The sequence below is a fragment of the Halichoeres trimaculatus genome, unplaced genomic scaffold (genome assembly GCF_033239565.1).
Source record: "Halichoeres trimaculatus isolate MK-OKI-2021-1 unplaced genomic scaffold, fHalTri1.1 fHalTri1_scaffold_1, whole genome shotgun sequence".
Classification (NCBI taxonomy): Eukaryota; Metazoa; Chordata; class Actinopteri; order Labriformes; family Labridae; genus Halichoeres; species Halichoeres trimaculatus.
Window position 1 is genome coordinate 5,760,674 of NW_027437179.1, and position 15,850 is coordinate 5,776,523.

The 15,850-nt window shown below is 41.1% G+C and overlaps 2 protein-coding genes and 1 long non-coding RNA gene across 4 annotated transcripts; 1 reads left to right on the forward strand and 2 right to left on the reverse strand.

The window, feature by feature from the left end:
* The first annotated feature begins 338 nt into the window (after positions 1-338).
* On the forward strand, positions 339-11,752 carry LOC141791601 (regulator of G-protein signaling 9-binding protein). Its single transcript, XM_074672176.1, has 5 exons — positions 339-358; positions 771-987; positions 1,068-1,271; positions 1,454-1,596; positions 11,571-11,752. The coding sequence occupies exons 2-5, from the start codon at positions 786-788 to the stop codon at positions 11,748-11,750; spliced, it is 729 nt and encodes a 242-aa protein (XP_074528277.1). The 5' UTR covers positions 339-358; positions 771-785; the 3' UTR covers positions 11,751-11,752.
* Positions 8,550-10,830, reverse strand: LOC141803075 (uncharacterized). The gene is made up of 3 exons (XR_012599546.1): positions 10,778-10,830; positions 9,159-9,280; positions 8,550-8,731 (listed from the first exon to the last, which is right to left on the reverse strand). It is a non-coding gene; the product is annotated as an uncharacterized LOC141803075 (long non-coding RNA).
* A 228-nt stretch (positions 11,753-11,980) lies between the features above and the next one.
* ube2c (ubiquitin-conjugating enzyme E2C) lies at positions 11,981-15,008 on the reverse strand. Of its 2 annotated transcripts, none has more exons than XM_074672188.1 (7): positions 14,890-15,008; positions 14,306-14,418; positions 13,485-13,512; positions 13,227-13,313; positions 12,923-13,127; positions 12,360-12,419; positions 11,981-12,146 (listed from the first exon to the last, which is right to left on the reverse strand). In XM_074672188.1, exons 2-7 carry the CDS (start codon positions 14,410-14,412, stop codon positions 12,109-12,111), a joined length of 525 nt encoding a protein of 174 aa, XP_074528289.1. In that variant the 5' UTR covers positions 14,413-14,418; positions 14,890-15,008; the 3' UTR covers positions 11,981-12,108. The 2 variants fall into 2 exon arrangements, with proteins under 2 accessions (XP_074528289.1, XP_074528299.1); XM_074672198.1 differs by having other exon boundaries at positions 14,306-14,421.
* Between the last annotated feature and the right edge of the window lie 842 nt (positions 15,009-15,850).

Here is a 15,850-nt window from a genome sequence, read left to right on the forward strand (position 1 = left end):
CAAAGCCTGATGAGTGATGTACAGAACTCAAACTTTGTTGGACTTTCTCGGGCCTCCTCACCTCAGGTTCATTCAGTTCAGAGAACCTGTCTGACCCGGGACGTCAGTTTGTTAATAACCATAACTTAAGCAGTCTACCTGGACAGGTGAATCCCTGGGAGTGTGCCTGAGAGGAAGAGCTGAGGGCAAAACACAGAGACCTCTGGGAGCAGAGAAGATTCAGGCCTCAGCTGGTGCACACACTTTAATTAAAACCGCTGACGGTCCCCTGAGAGGAGAAGAAGAGTGTTTATAGAAACCTTCCTGGCGCTGCGCAGTCCTCCACTGCAGAAGAAGAAGGTGGAAGTAGTCGGCACAGGTAGGACAACAAACTGCTTTCTTAAAACCTATTTTTTTTAATGATTATTAGGATAAAAAGTTTGATGATGGAACTTCATCGTCTCAGATGAACCTTGACTCTGATATTTCCATCACAATCATTCACCCCTCTCTAAATGTGATGTATTTACTTGTACCTGTCAGGATTGTAGGATTTCAGGGAGTCTGAAGGAAGCCTGATAAATGTGACTGAATGCTACACACTGTGCCTTTAACATGTTTATTCAATACGAGCATACTGAAACCAAAGACTTGATGAGAGTTGTATTGATTGTAATAAAACACGTTGAGTCCTGATTGAACAGAAGTAACTTTAGAAAAATTCATCTGATTCTTAATTTTTTTCCCTGTCTCACCTTTGACCTTCCTCATCTGACCCCCTTCTCTGACAGGGGGGTGATGACATCATGAGTCGGTGGCGTCGTTCAGTGGATGAGCTTGCTGCACGGCGGCGGCAGCAGAGCGAGTGTGAGCGCGCCCAGGAGGCTCTCAGTCGGGTCACTTCCTGTTTCCAGCAGCTGGCGGCATCGCTCGGCAGCTCTGCAGATTGCAGCTTTCTGCGAGATGAGATGAACGAGACGAGAGCGCTGGCACACCGGATCTGCAGCGGTATGAGGACATTTACGTGTCTGTCTAACTGTCCCTCAGCTGTCTGCTCATCAGCCTGTCTGCCTCTCACCTGTCTGCAGGTCTTTCCCGGCGTCTGGTGCGTCTTCTGGCAGACTGTGACTCCACCTCCTCAGGTGTTGAGGAGAGGCAGGTGTCCGAGCGTCTGTGGGTTCTCTTCCTGTCAGCAGTGGAGAACTTCCTGTCTGACCTTCGTAAGGCCCACGATCTGATTGAACAGTTTCCTCTGACACAGCGATATGATAGGCGCTCCCTGGTTAACACAGGTCAGCTGATGGTTTCGACTGTTTAAGCTCCTTGACTAGCTGGGCCATGTATCTCACCTTCATTCTCTACCTTTCTGATTTCTTTCTATCTTATCTGTTACTGAAGAGCTGCCAGAATAACTGAACCTAAAGGGTGTACACCGAAGCATTGTGATGAACCGTTTGTCTGTCCATCTCTTCAGGATGTATCGATGGCGTGGTGGGTGTGGCAGCTCGGGTGGCTTCAGTTCAAGTACCATGGCTCACCTTGGAGGAAGAGCCAATCCCTGATCTGACCAACCACATAGCAGGACTGGAAGCCATGCTGAGTGAAATGCAGCTCAGGGTGAGAGAAAAAACTCTTGCACCAGATTACCCCACACACGTCTTAAAGCTATGGTCTACAACCCAGCAGCTGGCGGCATCGCTCGGCAGTGTGGCTGATGAGACACATTTGAAAAACGCAGCCTGTGTTACCTTTCTCGGCGTGTCTTCACCAGCTCAGTTTATAATGCTAAAGATGTGTGGCTAACTTATGCTAAAATCTACTAACAGAGCCGACCCGTTCCGACCAGCAGCGTTCAGTCATTAGCCAGTACAGGCACAGACTAACCAGAGTTATTCAGCTGACATCTCCCACTGTGGTAAACAAAGTCATTACCTGTTCAACAGAAACTCAGCTGTCTCGCCGTCAGTCTTCAATCCCAAATCCCTCTGCAGCTTTCTCCACCGGTCGTACATTTCTCCAATATTCAGTCTCTGTTGGCACCTGTATCGCTCATAACTCTTCCTTGCTTCAGCCTTTCGCTTAAAACTTTTACGTTTTCTTCCCTTCCCTTTTTGGTCTTCTCTGGCGCCATGACGCTTCAGTAGCTGAGCAGCTAGCTGACGTGAGAGGGGTAGAGGGGGAGGATGAGGGACCATGTGCGGGACGGTGCGGAGCAGGGAGAGACAGGGGATTGGATAGACTAATGCACTAACAAGAAATGAGGGGAAAGGCGGTTTGGATTGGTCAATTATAATGCCATTTTGCAGCTGATGGACTGAATGGATTTTTTTCATTTTTTTTGCTTTTCATATTGCGTAGATTGGACTATCAGGCCTCATAAACAGTGTTATTAAAAATTACCAAGCTTCCAAATCATAGACCGTAGCTTTAAGGTATGACCAAATCTTGGACCTAGGCTGGGTGCTTTTGTAAAGGGGGGGGGATCTTTCACCTGGTGGATAAAGTAAGATACCTTACTGTCTTGTAGCTAGGGAAACAGATTGGGGTGCTCATATCAGCATATCTGGCAACTGAGAACTGTTACTGTACCTGGTAGGATGTCCTTTACTTTGCAGTAGGCTGTAGTAACTGGGGGACTCTTGTACCTGAAGGTACCCTGGTCCCCAGGAGCACCAAGGGGGTAAGTTACTCTTACCAAATGGGGAAACATCATGCCTGCAAGGAAGATATCTTGTATTTATTGTAACTGAAGTCTGTGTGGTACTTTGGAGCACATTTGGTAACTTTGGGATAGAACCTTAAAGCTGTGAGTATGTCCTGATGACCAGAGACACCTCTGGTACCCAGCTGCACTTACCGTGCTGTGGGAAAAGGTTTTGGGGAAAATGGAGTACACCATTGCCTGTGCTTTACATCTTGAGACTGAGGAGGGAGCTTTGAACCTAGAGACCTGTCTTGATCGGGGAGGATAATGTCTTGTCACTAGCTGTAGATCTTTGTACCCAATGGCTAAACTCAAACATGGGATAAACCTGGTACCATAGGGTTACACCTTGTGCCTTAGAGCAGGTTTTATGGCAGTGTTGAGAGACGTGTTACTGGAAGTGAGTCTGGTTGATGGGAGCTAGGGGAAATCGTGTCATCTTTCTGAGCGTTGCATTGGGGAACGACTTGTGGCCGATTACAGCGTGCAGCATCTCCTAGGCCTGAGGCCTAAGCGTCATATTTCCCATCCTATCCCCTGCAGACATTTTTGTCAAAACTTTCTGCCCAGATTTCTACTGTTCAAACTTGTCCTAATGTGCAAATCAGACTTACACTAGAATGCTACCAACTCTAACAGTTCCTATGTTTAGTTGCTTGGCAATGATACATTTATTAAAACTATAATCGCGGTAAACCCATGCAGGCAATATGACAACTCACAGCAAAAGTAGATTGAGTGATATTTTATGCTCCTGAAGTGTAGCTGCATAAAATCACTTGACATTAAACTATAGACATTTTTATGACAAGTCGGTGACCCCAAAGGTTGTATTCTTTTATTAAGAAAAGTTATGGCAAAGAAAATGGGTTCTCATGTTAAAGTGTTTCCTATATTTATTTTTCCAGAGGCACAGTGCTTTTGGAAAAAATTACACAGGGACATTTTTTTCCCTTGAGCATTTCATACCTGTGGAAAAGTTATGTGGGGATCATTTACCCGAGGGCAAGTTTTAAACACAACACATAGCAAGTCTAGGCAAGTGTCTTGACATTGATAGCTGATTTTGGTCTATTGGAAATGCTGAACTCATCATAGCTTCATCCAGGTGAGGTAAAGAGGTGGGACTTCAGCCTCTTTGCAGGCAGCTACAGGGTGCTCACCTGTCAGGTAAGTCAGCCATGTCCATATTTGCACAAAACTGATACGAGCTAATAGGAATATTTATTTAAAATTAATAATTTTTCTTTTTAAATTTCCCTGCACTCAGTTTGTGCAATGGAGGACTAGGGCCACATTAAAGAAGAAAAAGCAAATTATACAAAATATATCTAATGAATTTTTGATAATAAAAAAAACAGATTTACCAGTTATCAAATAAATTTACAAGAAAAAGTTCATTATCCTTGTCAATCCTTATAGGCTATCGGAAGAAGAACACCTCCCCTGGGTGACGTTGATATTTCTGTATCATATTTTATCTGTACTGCAATTAGCAGACGTTTCATTAGAGCAAAGCCAGCTCTGCATAGAGACCAGTGCAAGTTCCCCAGCACCCAGGACGGCTTGTTTCGAAAAAAAATGTGTTTGTACCTCTCAGTCTACCTTGCAGAGATTGCAGAGAGGTGTTGATTTAGTAAAATCAATGTTCCACAGATGAGTTACTGATCGAGGAAAGCTTTTTCAGGGCCCTAATACTTTGGACAATGTTATGCTGATGAGCCAAAAGATTAAATAATTCCATATTTTTTAAAAACCTATACTAAATTATGACTGCACAGGATGCTCCACAGTCCTCTTATTTTTACAGGTGCTCTCCTAGTGACCTATAGCCATGGAGTTAAAGAGTTTATGACTTGACTCTCATTAACTGATGAAATTAATCTTGTACATTAACTGTTTTTAATATCTTATCGTGACCCTAACACTCCATCGCACGTTTGTGCTGACAGAGAAATGATCTATTCAGACTAAAATCATGTTTTGAATCAGGCTGTAAACATGTTTATTTCTTTTCTTTGAAGGGTGTGTATGTGGTTTCTGGTGCTTCTGCAGGCAGCCTCTTGTGGACACTTGATGAATTGCAGTTTTTAGTAGCTCACTGAGGGGAGAGTGTTACAGTAGGGACATATATCAGTTTTTGAAGAAGTGCTTGGACAATTTTAGAAGGGAGACAATTTTGGTGTGTTCTGTACATGTGGGTAGTTTCTTATGAATAGGGCAGAGGCATTGAAGCAGGTGAAAGAGCCTTGTACTTTTAAAAATGTCCAAAAATGAGCAGAGGAAGTTACTGGGAAGATGTTTTATACTCAGAAGTGGTGATGTTACAAGACGTGCCGAGGCTTCGAAGCGTGTATCGAGTAATGGAGGCGGCGTTCCCGTGAAGCGCGTATCGAGGCTTGCTTCATTAGGAGGAGGAGCCAAAAATGATGACATCTGAAGCCGCGTTGCCCGACTGTACCTCGTGACTGCTTTGGAAAGTGGTTCAGAGCTTACCGCGAGGTTTGACAGCAGCATAAGCCCATCAGGCTCCGTTCAAAACGTAGGCTTTTGATAAAGTTGATCAGTCACTGATAGTGTTGATACTAAAGTTGGGAAAGCATTTTTAGTTTGAAAATAGTTTGAAACAGTTAAAGAACCGTTAGTTCAAAATGAAAATGAGTAAAATCTCCCCTGAACTGTATATTATCATATTGCCCATATAAACATATTCAGTGTTCCCTAGTTCCATACTTTCACTGTGCTCTGCCTGTTTGAGCTCATGCAATTCTCCTAAAACAGAAAAACACTATTATACAACCTGCCATATTACTGATACAACCATTTGTGGGAAATTTTCACACAGAATATTCAAAAATGCTGTTTTATATGAATATGTGTTCATTTATGTAGAGAACATTTTTTGGTTGAACATTTTTTTATTTTTATTTTTGTAACTAACAGTTGTTGCCAAGAGCAAAAACGGGCACAGAAGTTCAATGAATCACACATTATGTGGTTAAGCTATAACTGCCTGTGATTATGTGCCTGACCAGCAGGTGGTTTCATGAGCAAATGAAGCTTCGAGAGATGAACCCTTTCTCGAACCACTTGGCTCAAGTGGTTCGATGCCTCCATAGACTGTAAAAAAAATGGACGAAGCGTCGCTGACGTCACCCGTGCGTTCTGAGACACGAGTTTGAAGCCAATCTATGGCTGCGGCCATCATGGAAATGCAGCCTTCCGGTGGAGCCACGCTCCGGTTCAGAGGCGGAGTCTGGGCGGGCTGAATTGTGGTTGGGCGATGAAACCGCGCCCATTTAGTTCGACGCTACGGCTAAGCTACGCTAAATGCTACTTGGCGGAGCTAACGTAAGCTAACTGGCTACTGAACGGCAATCCCCTTCGTCTCCGAACCTCCGCACCCTTCGATCGCACTTTTTGAGGTAAGTTGAGCCAAAACTTTAGAAAAGTTGTGAGAAACTGTCATCTTGTATGTCAGTATACAATTTTATTATTTAAACATGCAAGTTATTTTCTAGTGTACAAGTATAGTAAAAATTGATGACAGTAATTAGATGTTATCCTGACCATATACTTATCTTGACTATACTCCTAGCTTGAAAAATCACTACATTACTATTTTAAAGTATGATTCAGTGTCTGCATTACTTATCAAATGGTTAATATGAAGGAAATTCAAAATTTCATAATCACATTGATATGTGTTTGATTTGGGTACCACTGGATGATAATTACATAAAGTTTAGGTTTTGTAAGAGAAGTATTTGTAATTATGCGGTGCTTGTGCTTGCTCTTTTTTAAAGTTTGTCGGGGGAGCATAATATGTAATACGATGAAAGTTATGAGACTAAATAAGGAAGTACATCATACTACAATGCATTTAATATTATGCTGTTGTGGTTTTGCCACAAAGGAGTCCAAAGACTGTGTAAAACTGGTACTCAAATAGCAAAAAGTATGGTAATTACTTAGACATGACAGTTAAAAAAATCTCTTTCTTAACATATATATTTTTACTTTCCCTTATACACCTAAAGAACAAGCCATGACTGCCTGCCCTCCAAACACCATCCCTGTGGATTTTGAACCACCTGTGGCACCTGCAGCAACCTGGGATGAAAGATGACCTCCAGCAGCTCCGTGTCCAGCACCCCAGACATGAAAAGAATTTTGTCTGGCATCACCCAGAGATGCCAGTGGAAAGTTAAAACTCAGCAAAGATGGAAAAGAGCAGAAAATTTATAAATAGTGGTGTGCTTCTTGAGCACCCTCACATTAGACATGACAGCCCCGGACTATTTTTGAGGGATGGAGTTATTTCACACCTAGGGGAAATTATATATATTTTTAAATACATTAGCACAGTGTCTTAAAAACACAGTGAACTGTCTCTGCCTTTGAAGCTGGTCTTCGGGAACTTTTTATTTGATAGTCCATCACTTTCATTTCAAATGTTGAGTTTCAGGTTAAATTTTAAAAGAATCCAAAGCCATAACACTGTTTTTTTTTCTGTGCTTTTTCATCTTTCCAAAACTATTTCATGTTCTTGTCTGTATCTGTTCCTGACACAGTATGGATTGCAGACCTAACTGGCAGGCTTCGTGAGACTCTCACTGACTCTCACAGCTAGTGTGCTGGGTTCCAGTCTGCAGTCAGTCTTAACCAGACTTTTAAAGAAGTGACACTTTTAGCGCATATACATGGACTTCATTTTTTAAGACTTTTTGTTTCCAAGCCAGCATGTTGAAGTAATTTTTTTAAAGTTTGTGTTAGTCTGTACAGTTTTGTTTCTTGTTACAACAGTTTAAAAATATGTTTGCACTGAATAAATTATTGTTATGTTTGAATCACTTTGTGTGAATTTCTGACAGCAAGTTTTGGGCTTCAGATACCCTCAAAAGCATGAACTATCAACTCATTCACTCATTGAAAAGGCTTTATTAACACAAAGCTTTTCTGTGACGGAACATTAATAAGAAAGCATTAAATTTCTGTTTGGAGTGAGTTACTTTTCTATACAGAATAACTAATGACTATTGCCCCCAAATTGTAAGTTAGGTTTAAAGACAGCCCTTTTTTTAACAACATTCTGATCAAAGTCAAGATTCAAAAGGAATAATGCATTGGAAAAATGTGTGCACTAACAGCACAAGTAAAACAGCGGGTCAGGTGCTGGATTAAATGTCTCAGATCAAGAATAAGATACCTGCCTGCTGCACATAGTTTTTAAGCTTAAATGATAATGTCCTTCCACCCACTCACAGGCATTGTCTGGCTATGATAATGGGAATTTAGTAACAATCAGATATTGATCCAACTGTAAGCAATTCTATCAACCTGATTTGTTTTTGTGGACACTTTCACAGTTCTGCCACTTGGCCGCAGTATTTTTCCCACTCACCACCGTTTTGGACATACTCACCTGTACATCAGGTAACACAGCGCACCTGAGCACCCAGTTGCAGCTCATCTGCGGTCAGACCTGTTTTTAAACCAGACTGTACAACAACTTTCCCTTTTCCCTTACAGTACTGTTGCCTTGTTTTGAAAATTTATCTGTTTAAGTTTCTTTCATCCAAAGACATTTCTGGCCTTTTTTGAGCTGGGCTTGGGTCCTAACAACACTTCTTACTATCACATTACAACACTAACTATACATTTCTCATACAATGACAGCAATGCATGAGATGATTTTAAGAAAAATGAAGGAGGCCCATTGAGTTTTGAAAAAGTCTTTAGTTAGCAAATATCCCTGATTACAACAGAATTTTAATTAGTTATCCATCAAGTCAATACATCTACTAACAGTAAGCATTGAGTCTTGAACCCCCACAAGTTTACCTAAAAAGTATGATTAGTTTAACAAGCCAAAAGGAAATACTAATACTACCTTCTTAAACACTTTCAATTGGATCAAGGAGAGCAGTTTAAGGGTTTTATTGCACAAGATGTATGTTGATCCAAAGTCCAGATATCCAGATCCACAGAGGATGTAACAGAGGGAGCTAGGCAGTGTGGACGAAGGGCAGGATCTTGAAGGAGGCACTGGAGGTTAAACACAGACACACAGGGTAGGTCACAGGTAAAATCACAGAAATGAACTTCAGAAAGTTTTGCAGTCACTAATATCATCAACACTGAAAATGCTGCAACTACTAACAGAGCATATAAGTCACTTAGAGGCTTAGTTTCAATTATGAATCATGGGTCATTCATCACTCTCATCTGAAAAAAAAGATATTTCTAAAATAAATGTCAGAGATTTTATGTATAAAAGCAATTACCCTTCCATTACCGCTCTATGACAAAAAACTCCCCACAAATGACTGGTTTGATAAGTATTTGTACACTGACAATTACACTATAAAACATGCTCATCTTCATTTATGCCTTAGTTTTGATAAAGTGTGTATAAGTTAGAATTTAGTTTTGGGTATCACTTAATCAGTTTACACCAATAAGGTCTCTGTACCCTGGAGTCAGTGCTGAAGTGACAACTTTCAACGTGTTCACTGCACAAACGAGAGGCCTCGTTGGGAGTCCAGTTGTCTCTTCTCATGTTGATCACCCACTGGTTCAGCCTGTCTGGATCACCTAGAGGAAAATTGACAAGTGCATCAAAATACAGGCAAGCTGACCTTAATCACATGTCTATTGACAATTACAGCTGAGATTTTGTATTTTGGATGTTTCACAATGACTTCATTTTATTTCAAGATATCTCTACTGCAATCAAAATAGTGCTGTAAATTCTACTGTAATCACATGAGAGTTAAGAGATGAGATTCCAACATGCAGTGTTAGACCTGAATCTTGTAATGCAGTTGCACCTTGCTACTGGCGCACAGTAGTCACTGAAGTCAGCGGCAATTTAAAGTCATTTTCCTCAAAATGAAATGGTTTTTATGGTGGGACTGCATATCAGTCTGTCTATATCATGCCGTTCTTCTTAGTGCATGGGATTTGATTTTGATGAAATATATATTGCACAAAGTTAAAGAAAATGTGTGCATATATGTTAAAATGTTTTGAATAGCATAATAGAAATAAATAATTATTCATCGATTTACCAAAACATTTATACATTTAGTTCATACCCTTTTATACTAAATACTTAGACACATGTACTTCACTGGCATAAACATGTCTGTAACTTTTTGAAAAGATCAAATATTAGAAAAAAAATCAATGAAAACATATTTTTTTCAAAGCCCAAGGAGAATTTTAAAGATAATGAAAAAAGTCTGGGCACTGGCTTTCATATTTTGCACACCTGAGGGTTAGGCTGTACTCAGAGAATAGATTTTGTCCCCTTCATTGTAGTGAGATGTCCTGCTTTCACAATGTATCCCACTTGGAGTTCACTGCAGTCATCTATTTAGCTCTCTGTGTATCTGTCGAACGAAACTTGTGATTCACCTACAGGCACAGATAATAGCCGAATAACACAGCACACACTATCGGTACATACTGTTTCTGTTTTTAAGAGCCTCTCCTATGGCCTTTCCCTAGTTTTAACAAATGCAGCACAAAGTATTTCAAGGCTGTTGTAGTGTAATTAAAACACAACGTAACCTCACAGACTGTAAATCACGTACCAATACATCCTCAGATTCTCATAATGAAAGCTACTGAATTATGGCATTATACTTTTCAGGAATTTAAAATATACAGATCGATCAGTCGGACCGTTTTCTTCGTTGATAATTTTTTTTGTTGGACAAATCGACGTCCACAGTACCAGATTAATGATCATGTGGTGGACTTGAAATTATCTCACCCGGTAGCTTTGCACTTCACATTTTAACAACCGCGAAAAATTAATTATTCTACATTTAAATCCAAACACATGCCAGTATGCTTTTCTGTCATAGGTTTCCATTAGCACTGCCCGCATGTGTGACTTGATCGGCAATTAAAAGCGATCCAAACCACAGGGTAAGCTGGCTAACAAGTTCAAGTCATAAGCCGTGGGCCGTGAGCAGTCTACGGCATAGGCGTAGAGCTGCTAGCCGCCCGGTTTGGCTCGGGTATATGTGCTAACGCCTGCTAATAACGTAACACAAAAAATATAGAAAACGAATTACTCACCGGAAAAGCTGCTGCACCGACTTCTTGGACGGTCTGTCAGTACATTCCAAGGCACAGGAAGATACTTTTGGATTCATTTATGATGAAAACAGTTCAAACTCAACTACACGGTCTGTAACCTAGCCTCCGAGCAAAAAAGCTAATAGACGCTCGCTTGTCAGTCAAGTCAACCACGCCCTCATCTATCCAAATATGGTAAAAGTCGATAAACGTAGATATAATCAAAAGGAAAATGTTAGAAAAAAATTCACCCCCCTCACAGTGTGTGCCGATGGTGAAGTCAACGTTTCAGACCCAAGCCGTTTGTTGAACCAGGCTGTAAATATGCTTTTTAATGCCGTAAAAGTCCGTTTTTTTGGCTGGGGGTCTATGTAACTTCCGGTCTTTCTGCAGCCAGCCTCAAGCGGCGTCTCGACGAACAGCGACTTTTAGCACTTCCGCATAGGCTTCATTTCTACGAACCGGATGTTGCCCCTTGGATGCCTCATGAGCCTTCGTCTCACCATCACTACTCAGAAGGTTCCTGTTGTTTCAGTTTCACCCGTTAATTGGGAAACCCATATTGTAACTGGAACTAGTGTGTAGTTAGTGCAAAAACAACACTGTGAGAGATTACCAAGAGTTAATATTTGTTTTACAGGGGCTCACTGCTGTAAGAAAAGTCATTTGTGCAGAAAACAATACTCATAATTTTTTCAAAAATGGGGATGTGCACTATTGTGAAACTGTCTGAAACACGCCTTACACCTGGTACATTTTCTTTTAAGGTACTAAGCTTATCAATATTCTGCAGGTTCCTGTTGCATTCTGGTCCGTGGAGGCGACACAGCCGGCTTGGGCTGAAGCTCGGTGTGAGCTGGAGGAACCAGACGACAGCCTGGAGGAGCTGATGGAGGTTGAGGTTGTTTCTTATAATAACAAGCTGATGGCCTGCTGCCAGCTGCCGTGCTGCGGACTGGGCTGTATCGGGTGAAGAGGAACCACTGACGTCTGTGTGATACAGAATGATTGATAACCATGTCTGTTTAGGAACAGCTGTTTGATCATCTTAGAAACATGTTAGACTTCTGGCTGAGTCATGAAACTGCTCAGATCACCAGATAGTTAGCTTTAAAAAACCAAAGTAAAGAGAATAAATTTGTCATGACCATGATGCTCACTGTATGTTGACGTCTCTTAAAAATACTTTGTGAAATCAAACTGAACATCAGACCAAACACTGCTGTGTGTGAGTTGAATTAAGAACTTTATTGATACAGGAGGTGAACAAACATAAAAATATTGTACAAACACAGAGGACAAACAGAAGAAGAGGAAAACATGGAGCGGGTTTACTTCTGGAAGGTCGAGTGTAGATGAGCTTTAAAGGCTGAAAGAGAGAAACAGATGTTAAAACTACAACCCCCATTAGGGTGAACCAACAATGAGAGGAATGATAGATTACAGATGACACATTATTTTGATGATTGAAACAGTTGATGGTTATTCTCAATCAGCGTCTGCTCTGACTAGTCTTAAATTTGAAACACAGCCTGGGAAGAAGCAGAGACGCTTCAACCTTAAATAAACCTTATCCTCTCACCTTCCTGGTCTTCCCAGAGTTCAGCAGCAACTGTGTTCAGTGGACTTTCGTTGTTTGGCTCTGAGGAAAAAACAAAAACGACATTAGTGTGAAATCTCAGTTCGTCTTCACATGTCTTGGACACAGTTAACACATCAGATTCAGCACAGAGTCTAAAGCAAGGTAAAATACAATATAAAGGCACATGTGCTGTTTTATTCTGAAAGGTAACAGTGGAGTAAAGGAGAGAGTTATTCAGAAGTTTTAATCTAGATTTAGAAATCCCCCTTTTTTAATCCTGAATCAAGCAATCAAGCTGACCTCTGTTTCAAAAACATTGATGGAAAAAAAATGAAAATAATATTTACATATCAGATCTGAGAGATAAAAATAGACTTATAATTGTCCTGCATGTCATGTTTCAGCTGTCAGTTCAACCAAGGAGCTGCACCAAAGAGACTATTTTTTGGAGCTAAGTTGTGATAAGTCAGGACAATAAAACAGAAGCAGACTACTGAATAAAAATCCAGGATAGACTAAATATTCATTAACACAAAGCTGTTGGGACTGGTTAAACTAGTTACCTCCCAGTAGGCTCTGGATGGACAGCAGAATGGAGCGGACGTCGTAGAGCGCTGACCATTTGTCCTTCAGGATGTCGAGACAGATGAAACCGTTCTCATCCACATTGGGATGAAAACAGGAAGTGACAAACTTAACTCGAGGAGCCTGATACGGATAACCTGCGGGGAACTCCAGAGCCAGCCTGTACCTGAGCCCGTCGTACACCTGACAGAGACACATGAGTTAACTCAAACTTCTGCCAGCTGCTCATCAGGCAGTTTGTCCTCCATTCTGTCACAGGTGAAGCACTGATCGCTTACTCACCGTCCCCTGAGGTCCTTCAATGGTTCCGACCCATTTGAAGAGATTATCTGATTCTGGAAACGCTGAGATCCCTTTATCACCTGACATCTGGATCATCCCCAGAGACAGACAGATAGAGGAGGGTTAGGACAAGATAACTACAACTCCCACAGTGCATTTCACCAACTAACATCCAATCTGAGAGACCTCACAGGTTATTACAGGTAAAGGTTCAGTTCACTGTTCAATGAGACCATGAAGAAGAAGATATGAACTCACCATTAAAGTCATGAGCTCTTGTTGTAGCCTGCAGAAACACAAAGAGAAACATCTTAAGCATTAAAGTGGAGTCACTGATCAGCTGTGGGAGAATTAACAGAGGGTGTGGTGTGATTAGCAGGACGGAGCAGGACTATGCTTTTGTTTACAAGTCACACCTCATAAGCTTCCTCAATGTTTAGTTAAGTGTAAAATCACACAGTGAAACACCAAATGGTGACTGTCCACACTTCCTTTTGCACACAAAGAAAAGAGTTCAGCTGATCAAGCTGAAAATTTAACACAGCCCTGATTCATACCAATAACTCCAGTTCTGTTTCAGCTGTTTTAACTGTCTCTGCTGAGTCTCAGATTCACTGTATCTGGCCATCAGATTAAATCTGAAAACAAAAACTTAATTTTCTGTGATCACTGAGCAACAAGGGGGGTTTCTGATTGAAGGAGAACAAGCCGACTTGCAAACTGGACACCTTACAGTGAACTCAGCACAGCAGGGGAATGTTTTCAAGTTGGCATGCAAAAACAAAGATGGAACAAAAATATTATCGATATTTTATTAACAAAGTTGTTGCATCAACGAAACTCTTCTCTTCTATCATGGACTTCAACTGCTAGCACAGAAAACAATGCTTTGACATAACTTTGAGGTCATAATGCGCTGCGATGTTTACACCCTGCTCAGCTGGTAGCTCTGGAGCCGGCTGGCTCATCGGTCAAACCGCAAGAGGTTCCCGCAATCACAATACCTGTAGGAAATCTACTAACAAAAGCATTCTGATACAGTGATACTACTCAAACCGGGCCGGTGTATTGACACTTACCGTTTGGTCACTGAGCCTCTGGCAGCGCTGCTGCCGCTTTCACTGCCTTTCAGAGCGGCTGTGGAGGAAGCTGTTGCCGCTGCGGGGTCCATATTCTGGGAGGCCATGAGTTTCTGCTTCACACAGGCACAGGCACAGAGATAAACAGTCAGACCGGGGAGCATCAGGAGAGAGACACAGCGGGACACAGATCCCAGGGAGCGGATACACTCCTCAGATTCTTCCCCCGAGCTCTGCTGCCACAGAAGTTAGCCACCAGCTGCTATATGGTAGCTAACGGGTATACTTAGACATCTCCCAAATGAAATACAAGCTCAACATTCATTTCATACCTATGCGAGCAGCTAGTTATCAAGTGGTTGATAAGAAGAGCTCGTTTTCACGCCGGTTCCAAGGCTGTTCAGTTTTAGCTTTATGCTTACGCTAGCTCTGCTGTTAGCTGTAACCAGACAGGGTAACCCTTCATTAGCTGTGCTGTTGGCCCATTTGTCATCAAACCCGGTTAAGGATTAGTTATAATACAATAAACACCAAGCAGACAGATATTTTGATGAATAAATCAGGTGATAATTCAGGTAATCTACCTTTAAGTGTCACTGTGTGTCCGTGAACTGTAGGTCCGAGCACAGAGATGCTGATCCTCCGATTCAAACTGAACCAACTCCCGCCCCCAAGTTTAAACCGACGCTTCCTCCGATATACAGCCAATGAGCGCCCGAGTTTTAAAAACAAACCAGCTCTTTCTGACCAATGAGGACTCAGCTCTGGAAATGAACGGTAATGTGATTGGTCAATAGGAACATCCGGATATTGACTGTAAATACCACTGTGATTAGCTAAAAACAAAAGTCATTTTCCCCACAGGCTTTATCTGACAAAACGGGTAGAAAGAAATTAAACATGAACGTGACTGAAATCTGAATTTTATCCTCATTTCATTTCTCAGGAACCCCCCCCTCTCTCTCTCCCCATCATTTTTTTCTTTTTTAAAGACAGATTTATGTGCTTACTAATGATGGACGGGAAACAAAAGAAACTGTAAAAAATAAAAAAACAAAAACAAAGAAAATAAAACAGAAATTCACTTAGAAAAATACATAAGAGTAATTATTACAAGTTACTTAGCCAGTTATAAGTGAATTAATTCAAACTGATATGGGGAACAAAGTCTTCCTAGTTACCTTAATACTTAATAACTTAGTCTTCCACTCGTGAAGTAGTCACGATACTCATAATTATGAGTTAATAAGTCTAATTTATGACATACTAAAGCAAAAATACGAGGCACGACTTCATTATTATGAGAGAGAAAAGAGCTGAATTTATTAGATAAAAGTCATAGTTACGACTTACTAAGTCATTATTAGGAAAATTGAATAATTTAAAGTAATCTCATATACGTGACCACGGATCTGATAATGTGGAAATGGGTTTTCCAAGGGAAATACAGTGGATTATCGCATTCATTTGGAGAAGAAAAAACTCCGTTTTTTTTTTTTTTAACATAAAAACTGTATTTTTATTTAATTGTTTCTAATATTCCTG

What these genes read in the sequence shown, in the direction of transcription:
- ube2c (XM_074672188.1), bottom strand. Translation starts at nt 14,412, where the DNA reads ATGGCCTCCCAGAATATGGACCCCGCAGCGGCAACAGCTTCCTCCACA. An exon ending in TTGAAGGACCTCAGGGGACG is followed by an intron (nt 13,128 to 13,226) that starts GTGAGTAAGCGA and finishes TGTCTCTGTCAG; the next exon opens with GTGTACGACGGGCTCAGGTA. An exon ending in CATCCAGAGCCTACTGGGAG is followed by an intron (nt 12,420 to 12,922) that starts GTAACTAGTTTA and finishes TTTTTTCCTCAG; the next exon opens with AGCCAAACAACGAAAGTCCA.
- LOC141791601 (XM_074672176.1), top strand. Translation starts at nt 786, where the DNA reads ATGAGTCGGTGGCGTCGTTCAGTGGATGAGCTTGCTGCACGGCGGCGG. An exon ending in GCGCTCCCTGGTTAACACAG is followed by an intron (nt 1,272 to 1,453) that starts GTCAGCTGATGG and finishes CCATCTCTTCAG; the next exon opens with GATGTATCGATGGCGTGGTG. An exon ending in TGAGTGAAATGCAGCTCAGG is followed by an intron (nt 1,597 to 11,570) that starts GTGAGAGAAAAA and finishes AATATTCTGCAG; the next exon opens with GTTCCTGTTGCATTCTGGTC.